At 38.0% G+C, this 17,511-nt stretch overlaps 2 protein-coding genes across 2 annotated transcripts in view; both read left to right on the top strand.

Annotated features, from left to right (window-relative positions):
- Positions 1-404: 404 nt before the first annotated feature.
- LOC121962817 (chloride intracellular channel protein 6-like) lies at positions 405-13,769 on the top strand. The gene is made up of 7 exons (XM_042513122.1): positions 405-956; positions 1,026-2,900; positions 10,400-10,509; positions 11,580-11,705; positions 11,787-11,893; positions 13,085-13,266; positions 13,392-13,769. Exons 1-7 carry the CDS (start codon positions 405-407, stop codon positions 13,551-13,553), a joined length of 3,114 nt encoding a protein of 1,037 aa, XP_042369056.1. The 3' UTR covers positions 13,554-13,769.
- Positions 13,770-16,876: 3,107 nt separating this feature from the next.
- Positions 16,877-17,511, top strand: part of LOC121962617 (protein SON-like) — a 4,213-nt gene continuing 3,578 nt past the window's right edge. Inside the window, exon 1 of the mRNA XM_042512829.1 lies at positions 16,877-16,993. Within this exon, the coding sequence (XP_042368763.1) occupies positions 16,877-16,993 (117 nt within the window). The remainder of the gene's footprint in view (positions 16,994-17,511) is intronic.

Below are 17,511 nucleotides of genomic sequence, written 5' to 3'. Positions count from 1 at the left end.
CAGGTCTTTCATGGTCTTCAGGGCTTTGTAAACAAGATCCATCCGGGGGGAGTGCTTTGAAAACCTGGACTTGTCCGGAAATTATTCTTCACATCGGAACTTGGGAGCTATTACCGGATTCGAGTCCTTTTTTTTTTGACCTAAGAAAGAGACAACTTATTCACAGTTCTTATCTCTCGCGGTGGAACATCAGAGCCGACCGAAGATCATTGAGATCATGAGATTCATTTTTTGACTTAAATTGGAAACTGGAACTATTCTGCAATCTTAGTCTTTGTACCTCTAAAATCCCTCTTTGACTGTTTCCGGAATTTCTGGCACAAACTTGATATCTTGTAGAACTTCACACCTGGGCAGCGATTCCTCTTAAGTAAGTGTCCCATCATTTCCTCAAACCTTCCCAAATGGCTCAGTCAGGCTCCTGCCCAAACTCAGATCTGTCAAATGGTGCCATCGTCCACAGCCCACAAGGCATTTGCTCAGACCTGGATACCCAGAGAGGAAGAGAGGATGAAGAGGGAGAAGAGGAAGATGAAGATGTTGAACTAGCCGAGGAAGTAGGGGAGGATGTTTTGATGATGGCTGAAGCAGAAGAAGGGGAAGCCAAAGGAGAGAGCAAAGAGCAGAGTGAAAGGGAGGAAGTGAGGATTATCCAAGTGGCTCTGTTACCAAATGGAGTAATAGAAGAGGGGGAGGGAGGAGGTGAAAAACTGGAGGAAACCTGTGAGGGAGGGGTAGAAGTTGGGAATGAAGAGCAAAACACGATAGATGAACAGACAAGAGAGGAAGAGGGTGAAAGCAAGGGAGAGCAAGAGCCGATAGACACAACAACAGTGAGTGAAGATCCATGTCATTTTTCAGCATCAGTAGAGGCAGAGAAAGGTGAAAAGCAGATAGTAGACGGCAATGATGAAAATGAAGAAAACAGGGAAGATGAAGAAAATGAAATAGAGGCTGTGATGCCAAGTTCAGAGGTAACAGATGATAAGACCAATGATGGAGACTATGGGTTAGAAATGGTAGAGTCCAGTACTCTTGTAGAAGAGTCAGAAGAAGGTACACTGGTATCTGCAGATGAAACAGACAAAACAGATGAGGTTACTCTACCCACTGATGTTGAAGTAACCGAAACCTTTGAGGATCCAGCAATAGATGCGACCCCTGTTGCCACGGAGATAAAAGAACAAGTCAATAGTCAAGTTGATCTTTGCCTAACCTCAACTGTTTGTGACAATGACATACCCTTTGATACAACTGGTACAACTGAAGTGGTGGCCAGTCAGACCAACGAAGTTACCAGTGAGAAGGAAGATGAAATAAATAATACTAATGAGGAGAACTTAGAATGCAGTAAACAGGAAGTTGAGTCCATTGATAATAACACCACATGGCAACAGGAGGATTGCATAGAGGCAAAGGTTGATGATGCGGAAACCACAGAGTTTGTGAAAGATGCAATGTCCACTTCTGATGATGGTCAAGACATAGAAGGTGAAGCAGATCTTAATGTAGAGACACCAGACTTTGCCTTTGAACCCTTTGAAGAACAGTCACAAACAGAGGGAGGGGTTGAGGAAACAAGCATGGTAGGGATCAACCAGAATGAGCAAGAGGAAAAGCAAGTGCGACAGGTTGAGGTTAATACTCTATCATTAATGGATGGGGGAGGGCAGAGTACGGAAGAGGATGGGAAGACAGGCGATAACGTTATTAGAGAGTCAAAAGGTGAGGAGGAGCACAGACAAAGAGGCGATCTACAAATGTGCGAAGAGATTGTTCAAATAAAAGACCAGGATAAGGTAGATCTCCAAGAAGCTGTACCGCAGTGTGTGGAGGAGGTAGTTTCAGTGACACGGCAAGATTTGGACCTGGTGGAAGAGGCCTTTGAGCCGGAGGAAGGGGGTGAAGTTGAACCTAATCAGCCACAAGCTGAGGTGACACTAGAGGAGAATGAGTCTACAACAGAGAAGGGAAGGGATTTGCAACAACATCCTTCACTCAAAGAAGCAGAAACAGACTGGGGGGAAAAATTGAAAGAACAGACACAAGAGCAGGCTCTTGTAGAAGACGAGAGAGGAGGAGGAGCAGAAGAAGAAGAAATGGAGGGAGAGGTCGAGATGGCAGAAGAGCCTGTGACTGTTTTAGATGATGAGATTGAAGAGATAGAGGAGAGTCAGAGGAGAGAACTTGAAGAACAAAAAACTGTTGAGACGATGGATCAAGAGGATCAAGAAGTGCAAGAACAGAAGCAAAAACTTAGTAAAGACAATGATGAAAAACAGAAAAATGAAAAAGAAGAGGTAGAAAAGGATAAAAAGCTAAAAGATGCCAACAGAGAGATAGAGCTGGATATCAACGGAAGAGTTAAAGTACTGAGGCAAGCAATGGAGAATGGAATTTTGTGTCCTGAGCCACAGCCACTGAGAAAAGAAGAATGGGGGACGACAAGAGTACTTTCACCCAGGAGAAAAGATAACGACTGGATCAAAAAAGTTCAAAACCAGGAAGAGACAGCACCAGAAGTTAAAGACTGGAGAAAAGAACTGAAGGCTGTGAAAAAAGACATCTGGGAGTCTGAGAGGGGAAGAAAAGAATTGCCGAAAAAGGAAACATCATCAGAAGAGAAAAGTCCTCCAAGGAAAGAGGACTGGATAAAGGAGCTGAAGTCAGTGATCAAACAGGAATCCCTACCCAAAAAGAGGGACGAGCAAGTGAAGAAAAAGCGAGTGGTGCTATTGGAGGATGGCCACTCATACATCCCCCAGCGGGAGGAGATGATCGAGGAGAAAAAAGAGGAGGTGAAACTTATTTCTCATAGGAGGATGGATGCTTTGCCCCCTGGGCACAGGAACAGCAAAGCACCCCAAGACCAGGACTACGAGATCTCACTCTATGTCAAGGTAATGAACCACATCATACTGTACACACAATGTATGTCAACCCAAAATCAAGAGCCCTTCATATACACAAAACAAGGACACAGACCATAACGGTTCTAATGCTTCTAGTACCATAAAATGTCCTTATGGAGCTGTATAGATGGAGAACCTAAGTCATACAGGGGAGCTCAACTAAAAACACAACTCTGGAATTAAGAATTAAACTTTTGAAACCAAGCACTGTTGCCTCACAGTAAGAGGGTCCCTGTTTCGAAACCCGGGTGGAACGGGGTTCGGTCCATGGGCGGGGGCCCTTCTGTGCGGAGTTTGCATGTTGTCCCCGTGTGTGCGTGGGTTCTCTCCGGGGTCTCTGGCTTCCTTCCACAGTCCAAAAACATGCATCTCAGGTTGATTGGTGACTCTAAATTGCCCTTAGGTGTGATTGTCAGCGTGAAAGGTTGTCTGTCTATATGCCTGCGATAGTCTGGCGACCTGTCCAGAGTGTACCCCGCCTTCCGCCCGGTGACAGCTGGGATTGGCTCCAGCCCCCCTGAGACCCTTACGAGGACAAGCGGTTACAGAAAATGACTGACTGACTTTTGGAACCAGTCATCAGGCAAAAAATTTGGAATTTGGCAATTTGACAAATCAAATATCCGAATTCCGGTAGTTTACTCTGTAACGTGAAAACCGCAATGCAAATCGGAGGATAAAATATTCGTCTTTGGCGTTTGTGGACATTTGTGTTTCTTTATCTCACTTGTACCTAAAACAACCAATGCAACTGCTTTTTTCTTATAATCATAGCTCTATTTTTACTTTTAAGTGTTGCTGACTGTTAGGAAGCCACTGACTTTTGAAAGTACTCCATGCAAGATTGACATTGTCTTTTATTGTGCTAAATGTATTGTATAAGTGCAAGGCATCAATTAGGCCATAAGGGCCTTAATATATTCACATCACCAAGAACACAGTCAACTGAGTTGGGTCAGTTCAGGCAGAATGTCAAATGGGCAGAGAAACAAAATATTTAACAGCAAATGAACAGCTCTGGAGCAATTTTGGAACATTTGGCATGAGTCTGGCAAATGTGAATGCCAGATTAAGGCTGCTGTTTATCCAAGTCATTTTTGTTATGGGGCAGAGCTAGCAAAGTCAATACAATGCAAAGGACATTTAGTCATTGACACTAAATAATCTATATCTTTCATTCCCCTTTTTGCATAAAGTTTTTGTTAGATGGCTCCATGTACTACTTTTTTACTAACATCCATGCAAAACTCAAGTCAACTGGATTTGACAAAAATGTTCATCTTTCTTTTTTCACGTTAGCCAAAAACATCCATCCAGCTACAAGCTAATTTTGACAGAAGCACTATAAAATAAGCCACCAACACTCATGCTAGCTGGCAGACACAAATCAAAAATGAAAGACGTGTCACATAGTACATTTACATTCACAGATAATCAGTGGAGATTCAATTTATTGGTGGAAGTATGTCCAACTCTGCTACAATAGACGGCGATATGCCCCCTTTTAGCTAGTTCTTATCGGACCTTCTTCTGGTTTACCTATTATTTCACATTCAAGGATAATTTTTCAGCGCTGTACATTTTGTTCTTACTTTGCACTTTACTTTTGTTTTTTACCAACTTTTTTCTATGAATTTATGTTTGACTTCTGGGTCAGAGCCCAGTGCAGGAACTATGTAGAACGTAAAGGCCAGTCCAGGTCTAGTTGAGGCGTTTACATGAACAAGTAAATTGATCCCCAACCACAATGTGTTAGTTTGACTTCAAGAAATTTGACAGAGTTCGATTTTAGGCGGACCAGAATGTTCACATGTATATTAAAACTCCAGTGTTAGTCAGAGTAACGCAATAATTTGACTTTTTCTAACATCATGTAAAGGTACTACTGTGTAAATCCACAACTATATGTATGATGGTTTCTACTACTATTAAAAAAGATAGCTGTTTTTCCGAATTAACACAAAACAAGTATTGACTTGGGCAAAAAATCCATCACTTGCCAGGGAGTAGATATTTACTCCGGAAGTGACTGACAGTTTCTTCTTTTCTTATGATTACAAACCTGCTGGTGTAATGTGGTTGCCTGGCATAGATGCTGTGCTCATTGGCACATTGTGTGTGTGTGTGTGTGCTATCTTGATCTGCTTGCCTTATCTCATTAAGACAGTGATATCCTAATCCATCAGGCATGGTAGCCTACATTGCTTTATGCATGCAACACACTGTATTCTACCAAAAAGAGAAAAATAATTCATTTTATTTATAAAGCGCTTTTCACACACTCAAAGACACTATACAATAGATAGAGCATTTCAAACAAAACAAGTAAAAACACTATTAAGTAAATATTACTAGTGTTACACAACGTTTACCTTATATCTGTTTGCAAGTTTATTTAAAATTTTGTCGTATTGATTAACAATTAGGTATGGTATGAACATAAATTAAAACTGGAAGTTGAAACTGTTCACTGAAGTCTGAATAATTTGGTTTACGTAAAAACTTAAGTTGCCATCACCTAAAAATAACAAGTGAATTTTACAACTCATTTTTAAGTTGCAACAATTTCACAAAATTAAGTAAACACAAATGAAATTTAAGTAAAACTTACAATTAGGTATGGTATGAGCATAAATTAAAACTGGAAGTTGAAACTATTCACTGAAGACTGAATAATTTGGTTTACGTAAAAAGTTAAGTTGCCATCACTTAAAAATAACAAGTGAATTTCACAACTCACTTTTAAGTTGCAACAGTTTCAAAAAATTAAGTAAATACAAATGAAACTTAAATAAAACTAAAAATTAGGTATGGTATAAACATAAATTAAAACGGAAAATTGAAACTGTTCACTGAAGTCTGAATAATTTCGTATACGTAAAAACTTAAGTTGCCATCACTTAAAAATTTCACTTAATTTAATTTCACTTGTCATTTTGAAGTTGAACCTCACTAAATTAAGTAAACACAACTGAAATTTAAATAAAATTAACAATTAGGTATGATAATTGTGTTGATAAGGTAAAGTAAATTCACCTTGTGTGTTTACAATGTAGAATTTTAACCTTAACCTGCACACAGGCACGTCCACGGAGCTCAGTTTAGCTCTCTGGTTCAGCACATTCCTAACTGAGGCGAGAATAAAAGAGGGCAGCCTCCTGAGAGCCAGCAGAGAGACTTAACGCCAAGAAAAAATGCACTAATACACACAACAAGCTTGTTCTCCGTGGGAGCTCACAGTCAAACAACGGCTCCCTTTGTCCGAGCCTCCGTTGGCAGCACAGATGGAGGTGCTCGGAAATATTACGGAAAGGTTCAAGCATCTTTCTTTGGCTGGATTCAAAAGCAATCAAGGTACACAATCGAGACTGGCTTAACAAGACAATTGGACGAGAAGCCAATCACTGTCCACAGAGGGTTTTTCTGTTAAGCTAACATAATCAAGCAACTATCTTGATTCTGAATGAAAATACAGTATATTTATGTTTCTTTCATTTACTCTTATGAGACTCGTTAGTTAAAGGGCACCAGTATGTGGATAGCAGTGCATATACAGGGTTAATCTCTACATTCTCTCTGTGTAAGCTGATTAGCCTGCTGTTTGGTGCTCAGAGCTCTGGCCACAACAACACACTCATCTCAAACTACAAACTGCATGGCCATGATGTTAACAGAAACAATGTTAACACGGACCTTCGGCTAATAAATGTTTACTGGGTTTTTATACATGTGTTCCATTCATTTACACTTTTCAACCAATATGGACTGGTTCCATTTGGCTTCTTGCACCTAATTTTGAACAGTTGAAAGCCTTTTAGCAAAGAATAAATTGGTTAACAACCCAAAAAGTTGGTTCTCAAGCTTAAAGTGAAAAATAGTAGCTCATGATCTACATGTTGAAAAGAAACAATGGACAACCGCATATCTGACTTTTTGTTTTGCGATCAAATTACTTTTCTAGAAACTTGGCAAAACCCAGTTTCATTCTTTACAGATCTTTTTCTATGTGCATTTTAATATTTTGATGACACTGTAATTCTATTCAATTTTATTCTATTAAATTGACCTTTTTCCCACTGTATATTTTAAACAGATTTTGTTAGCTGTTATTATTTGTATTTTTTTATTCTTATATTTTCTTTTTTTTTGTTTGCCGATTTGTTTACTTTTATTTTCAAATTTTTTTGTACTTTGGTTTAATAAGTATTAGCTTGTTTTTTGTTTATTTAATTTACATGTTTATTGTATAAAGCTACTTTTATTTTTATTTTCTATGATATTACATCGACTTTTGCACTTTTTACACAGGTAAAATGTATATTTTTTCTTATTTTTTGTTAACATATGCATTTGTTAACATATTCTGCAGTCTTAAATGTTTCATTTTTTTTGCAAAAGCATTTCTTAGTGTGACTGTTAAAAGTTTTAAGCAAGAAAATTGGTTATTAATGGTTGGTCCATGCACTCTAAAAAGTAATTCAGGGATGTATCACTGACACCTAATTAAATGCATAGTTGCAGGTTAAAAATTCTAATTTACAAATCTTTATGAATATTTTAAGTTGCAAGCTTATTTTTTTTAAGAGTTGTGTTGACATAATGTTGATAATTAGCTCACTTAGTTTTTGTGTGCAATTTAAACTCAAATTTCCATTTTAATTGATTTTAAAGCAAAAAATGTTATTTCTTCTCCATATTCCATATATATATATATATATATATATATATTCCATATATATATATATATATATGTATAGATATATGTATAAATGTCATCAGGTGGAAAATAGTAAAAATTACAAATTCCTAGGCAAAAGCCCAGACTGACACCCAGAAATAATACAGTACTTGTTTTTATGCTTTGATGGCTGTTGGACCAAAAATTGCATTTTGAATGGGTTTCAATGGCGCATTTATTTGTACTTAACAGTATGAATGGAACAATTTTAGTTTCCACTTAGACTTATTGTAGGAGCTGAGTTGGAAATTCCAAGATTTAACCAAAATACACAAAATATACCACTTTCATAAACACAACCAAAATTACAATTTAATGTAATGTAAAGAATTCACACTGGTTGTCCTTGGCAAACAAAAGAGAGACGTCTCAGCTGCTGTGGGTGTGAAAAAGAAAAAGACTCCACACACTGGACACATTGTGTGTGTTTGTGATGGGGCAGAGATTCCGATGCCACCCACTCTTCCGAAAAACCAAGTAACTCTCACACTGCTCTGCCCCTCCGAACCTCAGCCACCGACCTAATGTCAAGTTATATGTTCGTTAAAATTATTATTAATCATCATGCATGGTTGGAAGTGCTAAAAGCTGGGTGCTGGCTTGTGTTTATCATGGTGTCATTGAGGGGCATTTTGGATTTGCTAAAAATTGATCATTCTAGACCCGTCCTGAGCTGAAAACCTTTGAGTTTTTGTTACTGGAGGAAGAAGATGACTTTCAGCGAGAGCTTTTTGGAATACTGAATTGAACTGATCACCATGTCCTGGTGTGACATTGCAGTAAAGAAGTTGGGCTTTCCTACAATTGAGTTGTTCGTGAAGGTAAATTATGTTAAAAACCCTTCCCTTATAATATACAAAAAGTCATAGTCAGTGTTTTTCAGTTGATTGTTCATACAGTATCCACGTATGGCAGCTAGAGTTGGTTCGGTTATGGTTGGAAAAAGGTTGTGGTCATATTGAAGTTGCATTTGCCTTCTCAGTGGCAGATCTAGCACATTTGGCGCCCTAGGAAAGCGGATTTCGACATGGATTTGTTGTTTTTATGCTTCTAGATTGGCAGCAGCCAAAGCCAGAGGCATTATGTTCTTGGGTTATCACTCTGTCCGACCCATTCTTGTTAACGCCATATCTCACAAACCTTGAGAGTTTCTTCAAATTTGGCACAAACGCTCACCTGGACTTAAGAGATTTTGCCGGTCAGTGGGGCACAGTGACCTTGTCTGTCTCATTCTTGCCAATGCGAATTCCTCTACGGAATTCCTAAAATTTGGGACAAGCATTCACTTTGACTTGACAATGAACCGATTGAAATTTGTTGGACCAAGGTCAAATGTTACAGTGATCTTGCATTTTTCTCTTTCTTGTGAACATGATATCTCAAGAATACGTTAAGGGAATTTCTTCAACTTTGGCACAAACGTTCACTTGGACTCAAGCATGAACTGATTAGATTTTGGTGATCATTGGTCAAAAGTCAGTGTCGGTGTAACTTCATACGCCTCATTCTCATTAATGCGAAATCTCAAGAACTCCATTAGAGAATTCTTTAAATTTGGCACAAATGTTAATTTTGCCTTGACAGTAAAATGACGAGATTCTTGAAATGTTTCCTTGGACCAAAGGATGTCTCATTCTTGTGAACGCAATATCTCAAGAGCGCCCTTAGGGAATTGTTTTAAATTTGGCACAGACATTCATTGGGACTTGTGGATGAATTTATTAGATTTTGGTGGTCATAGGTCAAAAGTAAAAGTCAATGTAACCTTGTCTGTCTCATTCTTGTGAATTCCATATCTCAAGAACACCTCAAGGGAATTTCTTCAACTTTGACACAAAGGCCCACTTGGACTCATGAATGAACTGATCAGAACTGGCCAAAGATCAAGGTCACTGTAACCTCATAAAATATGTTTTTGGCTGAAACTGTGCTGATTGTAAAGATCTTCTGTGCTGCCAGGGGGGAAGATGTGTGTGAATGTTGTCATGTTTTCAAGACATGGATCTAAAACTACAAGTGCAACTTGACTGGTGTGCAAAGACATACACCCATGTGGTGGTAATTGTAGTTTATATTAAATGTGTTAGTAAAATGAGCTTTAAATAGGAAAGAAATACACTTTTAACCACCACAAGATTGTATGTGACACCTGTACTGAAGGTAAATACCTCTACTCTTTCAGTTAGAAAGCTAAGTAAATATAAGATACTTTAAGATGTTACAGCTGATACTGGTACAGCTGATTGTTAATGTGTGTATAGGTGGGTAGCCGAAAGGTATTTATGATGCATTATAAGCCCCATCAGTTATCCTCTAGTTCACAAGAGCATCCATAAGGCACATCTATAATGTTTTATTACTGTTGATATAGTGCATCAGTGAGTAATACTTGTGTTAACAAGAGAAGTCATAAAGCATTATGAATGCATTATAATTCACTATGAATGCCCTCATAATGCATTATAGATGTGGTCGTCATAGAAAGTATTATTTGTACTTTTACTCAAACATGGCATTCAGGTACTTTACCCACTACTGTGTAAACAAAGTTGAATATGTGAGTTATTAACTTTGCTATGACATTAATATTGATTGACTGATCTGCACTTCACAAAAAAATCATGTCACCACACCGTGCAACTGACATTTTTTAGTAAAATAATTTCTTATAAAATCTTGTACCTTCTATATGTGTGTGTTTGTGTGTGTGTGTGTGTGTGTGTGTGTGTGTGTGTGTGTGTGTGTGCAGGCGGGGAGTGATGGGGAGAGCATTGGTAACTGCCCCTTCTCTCAGAGACTCTTTATGATCCTGTGGCTTAAAGGAGTCATCTTCAACGTCACCACTGTTGACCTCAAAAGGTAACGCAGCATGCACACTTACACACAGACACGCAAAAAACAACATTTTTAGTAGAACTACACGTCAACGGCCAGTGAAGTTTTTTCTGTAATACATTCTTTGAAGACTAAATCTGTAAAGCATTATGAGGGTATTCATAATGAGTTATAGTGCATTCATAACACTTTATAACCACACTCATAAACACACTTAATGCTTACTGATGCACTATATCAGCAAACATTCTAAATGTGATTTACAATGAATTAAAAGTGTCAAGTGTCTTATGAATGCTTTTGACTTATTATAAAGACGAAGTTGACTAATGGGGCTTATAATGCATTATAAATGTCTACACTCACCTATACACACAACAACTATCAACGGCAGTAAGGACTCATAGTGTTCCATAACAGTCAGTGCAGTATGTCAAGTTATTGTTGTATGTGTTAAATAAAGTGTGGTGCATAATGATGCATTTATAACAATGTATGCTTTATTATAAAGCATGTATATGTACTTCACTGTAAAATTGTGTAAGTTGTGTAATTTTGGCTATTTTCAGTTTGGTGGGCCCACAGGTTTGGAAGTCATTTTTCTCTTTTAAAATCACCTCAAATTAAACAAAAAAAAAAAAAAATCTCCCAAAAAATGTTAAAATAAAAATAAAATAAAAATAAACTGCCACAAATGTAATTTGCAAAATAGCCATTTTTTAAGTCTTAAATTAAAAAAAAAAAAAATCACCAAAAATTTGAAAAGAAAAATTGCCAAAAAATTTAAAAGAAAAAAATAGGAGACCATATTTAAATACGATATGCCATCTTAAAAAAAAAAGCAGGAAAATAAAAATATTAGATACAGTCATTAAAGATCTGTCTGCAGTGATTAAATTTTTTTTTGACATGCCTCCTCATTTTGCACCACCCCTCCCCTTTCATAAATAACAAATAGTCCTTAATAATGATAAAAAATGTGCTGGCCTACAAACTTGTTAAACTTTGTAAGAACTAACAGTCATATCTTATTCATTATTAATCAACATTACTATCCAGTCTGTCTGAGTGTCTGTCTTGTTCTTTGTTGTCAGGAAGCCGGCTGACCTGCAGGACCTCGCTCCAGGAACCAACCCACCTTTTGTGACCTTTAATGGCGAGGTCAAAGTTGATGTTAACAAGATAGAGGAGTTCCTGGAGGAGAAACTGACCCCACCACGGTACAGAAAACACAAATTTACCTAAAACCGAAAGTGTGTATGGATTTTCAGTTGACTTTTCTAACACGTCTTTAACATCAGCTACCCCAGACTGGCTCCCAGACACCCTGAGGCCAACACAGCCGGCATCGATGTGTTTGCCAAATTCTCTGCTTACATCAAAAACCCGAGGAAAGACACCAATGACGGTAAGAGAGAGAAAGAGCATCTGTGTGAGGGCTGGCTTCAATTCATTTAGCTTAGAATAAGTAGTTTACTTTATGGCCGACAGGCCATATTTAGCCCCCCACCCATTTTGTAATTCACAATAAAAAATGAAATTCATTTACACTGGGAATTTTTTTTGTACTTTTTGTATACATACGGTGCCAAAGTGCATAAAAAAGCATCAAAAAAAGTACCACTGGAGGATCCCCCAGACCCCCAACAGAGGTCCTGGCTAAGCCCCAATGTCCTAAAACCCTAAAAACATCTTAAAATCCTAGACACATCCTAAAATCTTAGAAACATTCTAAAATCTGAGAAATATCCTAAAATCCTAGAACTTTCCTAACATCACAGAAACATTCTGAAGTCCCAGAAATGATATAACATCCCAGAAACATTCTGAAGTCCCAGGAATGATATAATATCTCAGAAAAGTCTAAAATCTAAATTGGCAAATCTAAAATCTGAGGAATGTCCTAAAATCCTAGAAATGTGCAAAAATCCAAGGAATGTCCCAGAATCACAGACACATCCTAAAATCCCAGAAATTAACTAAAATCTGAGAAACATCCCAAAATCTAGGGAATATCCTAAAATACTAGAAACATCCTAGAACCCAAGGAATGTTCTAGAATTGTAGGAACATCCTAAAATCCTAAAAATCTCAGAAAATCCTATAAATGTGCTAAAATCCTAGAAATGTTTGAAATCTAAGGAATGTCCTTAAATCATTGAAACATCCCAAGATCCCAGAAACATTCAAAAATCCCGTAAGAGATCTAAAATACCAGAGACATCCTAAAGTCTGAGGAATGTCCTGAAAACCAAGAAATGTCCAAAAGTCCAAGGAATGTCAAGAATTGCAGAAACATCTAAAATTCTTGTAACATCCTAAAACCCAAGGAATGTCTAAACTGCTAGAAATGTCCTAAAATTATAAAAATACGTAAAAATATTTTGCCTCATTGTGCTGTATTGTCTGTTAACTGTCAGTCCAATAGGAAATAATGTAATCAAAAAGGTTCGGTTGCTGATGCTGGCTTGCATTGGGTCAGGTTCGGACACAGTGGTACTTTCATGAGGAAGGGTTTGGTGTGACTGAGATTTTGAAGTCCCGTTATCCGGAATGTCCATCGGAAGATCTTTCTATCAACTGCTCTTCCTCTCTGAAGCCTTAGAGAAAGCCTTGCTGAAGTCTCTCCGGCGTCTCGATGACTTCCTGAGGACCCCCCTGCCTGCAGAGATTGATGCCAACGCTTCAGGAGATCTGCCCGAGTCCTCCAGGAACTTCCTAGATGGGTCTGAGCTCACCCTGGCTGACTGCAACCTGTTGCCTAAACTACACATCCTTAAGGTTCAATCAGTCTTATTGTCATACTGTACAGAAAAGACGGCTTCCCATAACCGACACAAATTTTGATATCCGACCAGTTTATCACCCCTAGATACAACCTCCGACTTACGTTCTTTTCTTCGCAGGTCGTCGCCAAGAAATACAGAGGCTTTGAGATCCCAGCGGAGATGACGGGGTTGTGGAGGTACTTAAATCGCGCCTATCAGAGGGAGGAGTTCACCAGCACCTGCCCTGCTGAGAAGGAGATCCACTTTGCCTATCTGGATGTGGCAAAACAAATCAAATAAGTTGAAGAGTGGATGGTAACAGAAGGAAGGAGAGAGGAGACATATGACTAGGAGACCATGGATAGATTTAGCATTCATATCCTTAGGAGGTACAACAAGTAGGTACGTAGTCTAGTCAACTAGGCTAAATGAAGAATAACCACTCCAAGTAATAGACTAAGCCCATCGAACATCAACAGCTCTTTTATAAATTTAATATCTGTGTGTGTGTGTGTGTGTGTGTGTGTGTGCGCTCACAGGTTGGGTTGCACAGTCATCTACTGTAACTTTACATGAATCATTTTACAAATAATCAAAATTGAGATCTTAGAGAAGTTTAGTTTTTCACTTTTCAGACAATGGCGGGGCCAAGTTCACTGTAAAGATGAAATAAACGGCACCGTGAACTAAGCGTTGTTTTTCAGTATCGCTGCATTTCAGAAACAATTCCATCGAAGTGTAGCTAATATTATGTAGTCGGATGATTAGGTCTTCAATCAGAACCTTTGAAATAGACCGTGGAATCTGCTATTTAAACTCATTTTAATTAACTTGCGTGTTAAATTTGATGAGGTCCTTTCAGGATTAAGGGACTACTTTGGTATTTTGGGACATGCACTAAATCGCATTCTTGCCACCAGAGCCAGGAACTGGTTAGCTTAGCGTAGCATAAGGACTGAAAACAGCTAGCATGGCTCTGCCAGAAATGGAAGTTACTGGTCTGACCAGGAAACCGCAACTGTTTTCACATTCCCATTTTTGTACCAAAATTCAAGAGCTTTAGAAGTGCCAGTCATTGAATTTTTTATTCGAACATTTGGGCAAGGCCAAGCTAGCTATTTCCACTTGTTACTTGTCTTTACGAAAAGCTAAGTGTCTGCTAGCTTATATTTAGCACATAGACATCATGGCAAGAAAGTGAATAATCTCCCAAAATGGCAAGCTATTCCTTAAAATATATCTATGTATCTAGTGCCTGTTATAGTCCAAACATTTGAATACAAACCATAATGGTACCTAGTGAATGCAAATCTATGGACTCTGTAAAACAATAATTAATTCTAACTGTATTTTAAGGAAGTAATACTTTCCAATTGGAAAAAAAAAATACAAAATGAAATACACTCACTTTTCTTTGAGTTGCTCATCTGGATTTATTAATTTGAAACAATAAAGTCGGTTAAGTTACCTAAACCTTTTTTGTTAAACGTTCCTGTAATGACATATCTTGACCAAAAAACGGTACCATATGTAACATTTATATAATGTCTATAGAGAATGTTAACCTAACTTTAAGAAGAACATTCTGGCAACTAAAAAAAAAAATTGACGCTGAAAACATTACTAAAAACATTACTTGTACTGTTCTCTGAACGTTTTTAGAAGCAAACATTGCTAGCTGTGTACTTAACGCGTCATATTTCGACGCAAATGTCCACTTAACAAGCGGCGACACGTGAGAAGTTTCGAAATCAGAAACCAGTGCTAACCATTGCTAACCGTTAACCATTGTTAGCACTGCAGCAAGTGAGCTAAATAAATTGAATAAACTGCCAGTTTAACCCAAATGACTTCTTGTTTCTTGACCCGTCGTTCTGTGTTGAAGTGAAGATAAAACTAAACTACAAAAAAAAAATAGTCCCAAGTTCTAATTAACCTTCGGCGGCAGCAAACATTCTAGCTAATGAAGCTAACGAATTCAGCTTCTGTACAAAAGTAGGCTAATACTCAGTAATAGGCTACTCTTTAAGCCTTACTCGACAAAATCCATTGTTAATTTTAAAAACAGCTGTAGTAAAGTGTTCAATAGATCCTTTTTTTTCTTTTAGCCCCAAAATAAATCGTTACTACTATGTCCATTGTTTCACTAAATATCTCTGTGTTCATGCTAACATTCATGTAAACAGCCTGATTGTACTAAATGTGTACTCACTTTACAGATGCAATGAGACAATTGTATTTACTCATATTTTGATGATTTTTGACTTTGTATGTAACGGTTCTGATTGGCTGAGTTGTGGACAGGCTTCGGTGCTGGTTGGTTTAACCGCCGATAACGACTCTTTGATGGACCACTGTTACAATGCTGCTACAATAACGCAACGTAGGCGAAAAAGTTGAATTCATGACGTACGACAATCACCTTTTATAGCGCTAAAACAGTGCCTCCCGACGTTTTATCGTAACTGATTTGGGATTTTTATCGCTGGTTAGGGTTGGATGAATTCATTTCGTTGATTCAGTTCATTCGGGAGGTTGGCGAAACCATCTCCCATCCCCGAATTTTTCTATCTTCCAAAAAAAAAAAAAAAAAAGGACAGAATTTTCTTTCGAGTTCCCGTTAATGCAGCTTTATTTTACGAAAAAAATCACTTGTTTGGTGAGTGTTAACTACACCTAAGCAACCTTGACGCCAGCCTGTTGTGTTCTGGCCTTATTATCCTCTTTGGGGACGATCTTTATTAAACTGATTTTATCACGATGTGGATTGTCTTCAGTGGTCTGTGTTTTTTTTCTATTTAACAAGAAAATGAGTACAATGACATGCATTGAAAATAATGTGTTATCATCAACAATAAATTGGCCATTTTAAAGGATAAAGGTGAGAGTGCCATCTGCTGGCTGTTGACTGTAATGTGATTGGTAGTACTGGTAGTTTTCCCTGTTCACTGAAGTATCTTTTTATACACTGGAGCTCCCCCCAGTGGTGATTAAAAGTACTGTTATGCTAAAACAAGGTTTAAAAAAATGCATTTTAGTATTTCTATTTCATAATATATCTTTGAACCCGTAATTGATCATTTAAAAATTAAAAAATTAAGTGTGACCCACAGAAGCTACAGAAGTTCTGATACCACGATTCCCGACAACACAAAAAAACATAAATTTACCCGTATATTACTGTCTGTAATTATTAACCAGCCTGGTTTTAACTCAGAGAATGATATTTTTTTTACATTCTTATGAAGTGCAAAAGCTGGTATATTTAACACATGCCTACAGGTAGACACTGGAGCATGTGCAGACACACACACTCATCACCTGGGCGACAGTGATAGTGACCTCTGTGGAACCCTCTAAGTGTAATGACCCAGAGTTTGCACACCCAGACAGCAAACACACACAGCTCAGTTACCATAGAAACATCCAGAGGAATGTCCTTCCCTTCATATTGTGGCACTGTGAACTAATAACACTGGGTAAAGTCACACTTCAAATTAATTAATAGAGATTAATTATACAGGAATACAAAACAGTGGTGCACTGTCACCACACAGCAAGGGGGGTTCTGGGTTCAAGCCTGCTGGCTGGCACGGACCCTTCTGTGTGGAGTTTATATAAAAATGGATGTAGCTACTGTGACGTCACCTGTTGGTGTAGACGTGTGGTTTAAAGCCTCGAGTTTGGGCTTTTGGCCATCGCTACGGAGGTTTTTTGAAGCCAGAGGTGACCACATTTGGGTGAGAGGCTGCAGCCGTGGAAGCAGCTTTGCTAAGCCCCGCCCCCTTAGCTTACACGACCAAAAAAAAAAAATCGATGCAAACTTTTATGAAACCTGTTCTTCAGGTGAAATTATAGAAATGTCAAAAGTGCATTAACCTAGCTGACAAATTTATGTTCCAAGAACGTTCCCCTAATATTCCCATTAGGTTATGAAAACATTGCATTTGGATGGTCAGATAACATTTTTTAAAGTGTTTCTTTGCCCTAGTTAGGAGAACATTATTTGAAAACCATTCTTGAAACATTAAAAGAAAATACTCCTACAACGTTCATATATAACATTATTTGAATGTTTCCTTTAGGCAAGTAAGGCAAGATTGCTTTCTCTTGTTAGGAGAACGTTATTTGCAAAATAATGTTGCATTGATGATCTCTTCAAAACATTATGTAACGTGCATCTTAGACAATGTACATTCTCAGAATGTTGCAGTCATAATGTTCCATCTTTGTTAATGTGTACCATAAAGAAACATTT

The sequence above is a fragment of the Plectropomus leopardus genome, chromosome 24 (genome assembly GCF_008729295.1).
Source record: "Plectropomus leopardus isolate mb chromosome 24, YSFRI_Pleo_2.0, whole genome shotgun sequence".
NCBI lineage: Eukaryota > Metazoa > Chordata > Actinopteri > Perciformes > Serranidae > Plectropomus > Plectropomus leopardus.
Note: the sequence above shows the minus strand (reverse complement) of the source record. Positions and strands in the feature narration are given on the sequence as shown.